The sequence below is a fragment of the Rhipicephalus microplus genome, chromosome 1 (genome assembly GCF_043290135.1).
Source record: "Rhipicephalus microplus isolate Deutch F79 chromosome 1, USDA_Rmic, whole genome shotgun sequence".
Classification (NCBI taxonomy): domain Eukaryota; kingdom Metazoa; phylum Arthropoda; class Arachnida; order Ixodida; family Ixodidae; genus Rhipicephalus; species Rhipicephalus microplus.
In genome coordinates this window covers 271,364,388-271,371,432 of record NC_134700.1, presented here as the reverse complement: position 1 = coordinate 271,371,432, position 7,045 = coordinate 271,364,388, and the positions used below count along the sequence as shown (strand labels likewise).

The following is a 7,045-nucleotide window of genomic DNA, read 5'->3' as shown; positions in this document are numbered from 1 at the left end:
GCAGAGACGTAGTTCTCCCATTTTCACGGGAAGCCTAAGGCAAAGTTAAACTCATGTAACCATTGAAAAAAGTAAATATATTATAAAAGTTTTATATTTGTTCAAATTGGTGAAAAACAACAGCAAACAAGTCATTAAAAGACAGTACACAAACATATGACGTCACACCTTCACATTTCTGTGTTGCCTTTTGCTTCATTTCTACCACGCCGCGCCAGCGATCATCTGGGCTAGCTGCAGGAACCGCTGAAGCAAAGTCGAAGAGTGCAAACTTATCACACTTCGAGCATTTCGTCGACCATTAGCTAGGTGCGTGCACACCGTTCTGCGTCTGATACGTGTTTGCACAGCTGTGCTTTATGTCGCTTTAATCGAACCACTCTGCCACCTGTGGAAGTGAGCCCGTGTTTCGCGCCAGTCGTGGTTTCAGGATCGCCCGGTAGTACGTTCGTTTGCTACTCGCTGTGATGACTGGTATCCAGCAACTGGCAGGACGCTTGGCCCTGGTCACAGGCGGTGGCAGCGGCATCGGTCGCGCTGTGTGCAAGGCCTTGTCAAACGAAGGAGCGCGCGTTGTGGCTGCCGACATAAACAAGGAAGGTGCGGCGACTACGGTCAGCGACTTGCCAGGTAGGCACCATAGGGAAAAGTAACCATTCCCTTATATTTTTCCCGTGTAGTCACGTATTTTTGTTGCTCGTTCGTATTATTCGCCAAGTTTGGATAGTGTTTCTGTGTGACGCTAAAGGAAAACTTCCAATTGGTATCAGGGGATTCTGAGATAAAGCCCGACCTTGGCATGTAACAGAAAACATATATTTATTGAAAGGCTGTAATGGGTGCGATTATCGCAGCATTTTGTTTCGCGACGATAGTATCTTGTAAATGCCCTTATCCGAGCTACATTTCGAAAGATATCCAACATTTCCGAATAGCCGATACATTCGCATAAGTTTTAATTTTCGACCTTGCACATCCCAAGTTTTGAATAGTTGAGATTGCTACAGGTACCGTGATGGAATGAAAACCAAACGAAAATATTTTGGCAGTTGAGCGTGGAAGATAGCTAGAGAATCTCTGATTCAAGATCTGTGTTTGCATTTAGAGATTGACAGTCAGTGTTTCGGTGTTGGAAGAAGTCACATTGTCAAGTCATATTTGCCCTACATCGAAGTTTGGAAGCTAATGCTTGTAGTTAACAGTGATGCATAAGAAGAAAATATGTATTAACCTCGTTGCTAAGAGCTGCATCTTTGCCAGAATGAGTAGCAGATTTAGTTTGGCATGATACGGTGTCATGTACAGTGCTCACTTAGTGAAATGCAATGCTGCCAGTGTTTTTTTATTTACGGCACTGTTGAGCACTGTACACAGTACACTGATAACCTTATGGGTAACTCAATGTGGTAGTTTTATTTGTTTGGGAGGTGTGTCATCAGCTTTGCAATAGCTCACATACTTTTATAAGGCCACATACCATAATTGGCTGTACCATTACATCATATCATTACTGGCTGTTCAGGTAACATCAACGCAACTCTCTTTTGGCCTTACTGCTACGTAGTTCAACCTCACAAACTTCTATGACATGGCCAAGTACTTCGGATAGTAGACATTTTATCAGTGTTTACGAGAGTGGCCACTCTCATTAAGTGACTCAAAATGCTTCCTTTCGTTTACAGGCTCCCATGAACACCGTGCTCTACAAGTGGATGTTGGAAGCTCAGAATCTGTGTCGTCGATGTTTGCTGAAATCAAAAAGACATACTCTGCCCCTGTGAGCATTGTAGTCAACTGTGCTGGTATTGTGCGAGACACCTTCCTTATGGACATGACTGAGGAATCATTCGATGAAGTCATGAAGATAAACCTAAAGGTAATATTGAACTCCACAGCCATACAAGCCATTGCGAAGACACCTGTAGCCTCATAAAGGAGACCAAACGAGTCTGTAACTTCTTACTGTGCGTCACTATATATCCCCGAAAATCAAATTGAAGCTTAAAAGATGCTCAAGTGCATGTAAGTGCATTTTCTATGGTGTCAGATTCATAAACCTTGAAATAAGGTTTGAATGTTTGAAAAACAATCTCATTGCCCCTTTCAATAACTTTATGCTGGAAATAGAGAGAATTGCAGAAGCAAGCTGTAATGCTAACGTTGTCCTGCTCCACTCACTAGAGGCGACTTGCAGGAAATGTCCGTGTAAAATAGATGAGAGTAGGGCTGAAGGTTAATGCGTTGGTGTGCTACTTTTTTTTTTTTTTCATCGGTGGCCTAGAAAAGAGTCCACATTCATGATTAGCAATGAGTCTCTAATGTCTTTCCGAGAGTACGTTCACCGAGGCTAATTAGTCTTTTGGGTGACCCAGAACTTAACGGTAATTCAGAAATAAAAAGTAGTTTGGAACAGATGTATAGCAGGTACCACCAAGTCATAGTCGCTGGCACTCCTGTTCTGTTTCTAACGTACATGACAGAAACGTGGAGGACAACAATAAACCTTGAGATGAAGTTGAAAATTTCCTAAAAGTGATGGAATGAAAAATGGTAGGCATAGCATCAAAGGACAGCAGGGTAGCAACACCAAACAAGGACAGCTAATGTATTGATTGACATTAAGACTACTAAATGAAACATCGCAGGATCTTTATTGTGCTGGTGTGACAAGCAGTGGGGTATCAGATATTGAGTGGGTACAAAATAAAAAATATAAGCACAAACAGCGAACTAGGTAGTTACAAAATTAAAGAAATTTCCAAGTGTAATATTGGGTAAACTGGTGCAAGGGATGGGTAAATTGCAATTTTAGGGAGAGTCTTTCATCCAGCCACATTGAAGATAAATAGGCTAATTATGATGCTGTTGATGCTTACAATAATAATGCAACTTACAACTATTAAAGCGCCTAGCATCCCAGCAGGCCACAGATTGCTTATTGATATGGACTTTGTTATTTTGTGAGTGTACTAAAAAAACTAAATGTTACCTCTTCTTGGTCATAATGGCAACTGCCTGCATTACAGACACTGAAATTAAAACCTTTGAATATAGAGTGCTTTTGAGTTAAGATGAAATGTTCTCAGAGAAGCCGGTGATGTTTCTGCTTTTTTTGAGAGAAAATGAGAAAATTTTAAAACATACAACATTTGTGCAAGAACTAGAAGTATGAGTTGTAAAAGGAAATGTCAAATAATAAAAAATAAAATAAAAAGAACATGCAAAACCTTCTGCATGCGGTAAAAGAGATAGTGTGATGGCACCTCCACATAACATGATGTTATCTGAACCAGGTGTTAAAATAGAAAATCATCTAGGTGTAAGTATTGTGGACATAGGCATGCACAGTGTTCCCTATTATGGTAGGGGGGCAAAGTGGGATAAGTTTTCCCACAACCCCCAACTCTTGGAGCCCCTTGAAACTGTATATATACCCCCCCCCCCCCCCCACCATGCCTTCTCATATGCATGTCTATGCTTGTGGACATATATTTTTCATCTATTCATGCAAAGAAATCTAATGAGAAAACAGATTTAATTGTTGTTAGTAGTACAACATTCCTGTTCATGAATGGCCCAAGTGATGCAACTTTTCATCCTGTACTCTTTCTTCAGGGCACGTACCTTGTGACTCAAGCTGCTGCTCGAGAAATGGTCTCATCCAGTGTGCCAAATGGAGCTATAGTGAACATTTCCAGTATTGTTGGGAAGACTGGGAACATGGGTCAGTGTAACTACGCTGCTTCGAAGGCGGGTGTCGTGGGTTTCACGAAGACAGTTGCCTTGGAACTGGCCAAGCATAATATTCGTTGCAACGCCATCATGCCTGGCTTCATAGAGACGCCTATGGTCGCCAGTGTCCCAGAAAAAGTGCTGGTGAAGATAAAAGAAAGGATTCCTATGGGCCGCTTTGGGAAGCCAGAAGAGCTGGCTGATGCAGTGCTATTCCTCTGTTCTCCAGCCAGCTCATACGTGACTGGTTCAGTACTCGAAGTCACTGGTGGTTTGTATATGTAGACATTTTGTATGGTGTGGTTATTCGTGGTCAACTTTTTTGGTGGATTATGCACAGGACTACGTGCGTTGATGTTATGGTGCCCTTTTATTGTTTTTTGAGAAAGGTGATTTCTAAGAGTTTGTGCACAAGTGTACATGGTGCAGGAATGATTGGCGACCAATATTTGGGAATCTTTTCCCTTGCATTTGACGTGCTGAAAAGCTGCGAAGAACTGCATATGTCTTGGATTTTTTTATTAGTGGCATGAGTCGCGTAGTCAGCTTGACTGCGAAATGATAAAAATACCTTCTTCTGTCATGGTGTAGTGGTGGTTATGATGTTGAGATGCTGACTCGAAGATCTCTGGTTTGATCCCAGCCATGGCGGTTAAATTACGATGGAGGCCAAATGCTGGAGACCAACGTACTGCGCAATGTCAGTGTTCGTTAAAGAACACAAAATGACTGAAATTGCAAGCGCCCCCCATTATGGTACCTCCTATAATTATATTGTGGTTTTGAGACATGAAACTTAGTATATAACATGATTACAAAGAAAGCTCTGCGATTTCTCCGCACAGTCATTTAGTACAGTGCTCAAATGGCTGTGAAGCTGAGCTAGGGCACTGCTCTGTCTTCCACTGCTTGCTGGCAAGTTGGGCGTGTATGTTCTAGTATTTTCACCAAACATTTGTGTGAATATTGCAAAGACACACCGGCATGATTAAAGTGAACTCAGAGGATTGTTCTCTCGATTATTCTCACTTAAAAGTCTTTGTTAAAGGGCTGCCATCAATTATTTACAAAGTATATCAACGAATTTGTAACAAAATCTGTAATATTGTATACTAATGTTCTAAACAGTGACACTTAGAGGAAGGAGCAATAATTACATTTATTATTTACAAAGAAACTATAACCCCGCATCTTTCAGGGGCACTTATTCGTTATTAGTGCGGTCTTTATTTACAGCTTCACAGAGCTGGATAACTCGGAGTAATGCCAACAGTACATTGTTATACTAAAAAAAAAAAAAAGAACATCATGGGAGCATGGATTTTGCTGCAAAAAAGTGAATATTTGTTGAACTATGCAACTTCTCCACAAACATTGTCAAATGTGCATGAAATGTTATGAACGTCTGCACAGTAGACTGTACATATGATAATGTGTACCATTTCTAAGCTTTCTTGTAACATTTTCATGAATTATTGATGTTTTTTTAGGGGACAGCAGAAGCTCTCTGCAGAAGGCAACAGTACAGTACCGGTGAGCTGACTGAGTGAAAAAAAAACATGAAATAGATAAAATACAATGTGAGAAGTGTGCAGGCAGTAGTGGACAACGAATCATGAAAAGTAGATAAAACAACACATGGAGCATAGACACAGCTGCCTTTTAAACTGTACTGTATGCATGTCATAAAAGGAGTAAGATGCAGGTTAAAAAAAGACAACTGTACGAACAAACAATTATACATTTTAGGTCTGTCCATGACTGCGAGGGTTTTATATATTTGTGACAATGCTGTAGAAAGCCTTGTCTGAGCCAGCAGCTATTGGCTTGCCATTTACGCGAGCACGGCTGATGACCAAATTACCTTAACATCACAAGTGCTCCCCAATGTACAGTACAATGTTTTCGAAGAGAACTACTTATATTATGATGTTTTCAAGACTAATATTGCCTGCACCACTGGCTCCTTGCAAATACTTAAGTGTGCATGTTTGAACAATGGGACTACAGGACATTTGTGTCTAGCCACATGTCTGTAGCTTTTTATCTAAGCTCTTTTGGTTGTAGTATCGCATTGCCATGTGCTACAAGTCATCTGTAAGGCTCTTTTTCCTCAGTTTGTCATTTTTGTTGAAGTTTGAAAATTTTGCAAAAGTTATTTACTGGAGGATTAACTTCTTTAATGTCTTTCAGTCAAGTATTTCATCCTTTTTTATTTGTCAAGTGTCGCAGTGCTGAACTTTGTTTATGTAAAATCAGGGGCAAGGTGGTACTTACTTGGAACAAAAATAGAAATAAAATAGTCATTACACTGTAGTTTTTTACTAATCTTGTATTTTCTCCTGCACCTTAGTTCAAACAAAAGTGATGTTTGGCAGTATCGTATGTACTATTTAACCAATGTTCAAATTAATTGTGGTGGAGATGTTTCAATGGTGTGTCATTTTTTTATACACATCCACAAAAAGATAGTCATTGAAAAGAAGAATATTTAATATAGCGGTCACGTTTTTTTGCAAATGCTTGGGTTCAATATCCGCTAGTTCCTCTACGAAGTTTTTCTCGCTGCTTATATGAATTGATATCATTGTGACAGGATTTCCAGTAATAAGACCCATAATATGCTTGCTATAATTTTGTAAACACAGTATTGTTGCCTAAGCAGCTAGCATGGCGTTTTAGAAAAAGGAGACCTCAAGTAGCTCATACAAAATGTGCTTTGTACAGAAGATATGCAGGTGGCATTTTTTAAAACTTTTTAGTGCAAAGAATTTCTTAGTGAATTGCATGTCCTTTGAGTGTCTTTATTAACCTATCTAAATTCTCTTGTGATCGCCGCTTTAACATGGTGTAGACCAAATTGGTATGGAAAGGCAGGAAAGTTTGGGGAATACGTCTGTCTGGCCATGGCATGAATAACATGAAAATTCTGTCACAGCGTTGTTGAACACTTTCCTCAAGACACTTGTAATAGACAGGTGATAGACTTGCGCCACAGGTGATAGACAATTTATATCTGCCCCGGAACGGTGAGGACAGACATTAGTACCTAAAATGTGAGAGTGTTAAGAGAAACTGACCTAGGCAGCTTAAACATGACAAATGCAAATATGAAAAAGAGGATCCCGGCAGGAATTGAACTCAAGTGTGCTGCATGGAAATCGGGCATACTACCACTGAGCCATAATAGGTCTTGAAAGGACTTTGAAAGAGACACTATGCAGGTGTAAGGTTTGTTGCAGCGCTGGCTGTGTAATTATATCATAAAGCCATGAATATTGAATATATGATATAAACCTACAATGCAGGCATC

At 40.1% G+C, this 7,045-nt stretch overlaps 1 protein-coding gene across 1 annotated transcript; it reads left to right on the top strand.

The window, feature by feature from the left end:
* The first annotated feature begins 287 nt into the window (after positions 1-287).
* On the top strand, positions 288-4,357 carry LOC142817535 (estradiol 17-beta-dehydrogenase 8-like). The gene is made up of 3 exons (XM_075894571.1): positions 288-630; positions 1,683-1,876; positions 3,616-4,357. The coding sequence occupies exons 1-3, from the start codon at positions 468-470 to the stop codon at positions 4,015-4,017; spliced, it is 759 nt and encodes a 252-aa protein (XP_075750686.1). The 5' UTR covers positions 288-467; the 3' UTR covers positions 4,018-4,357.
* Positions 4,358-7,045: the final 2,688 nt, after the last annotated feature.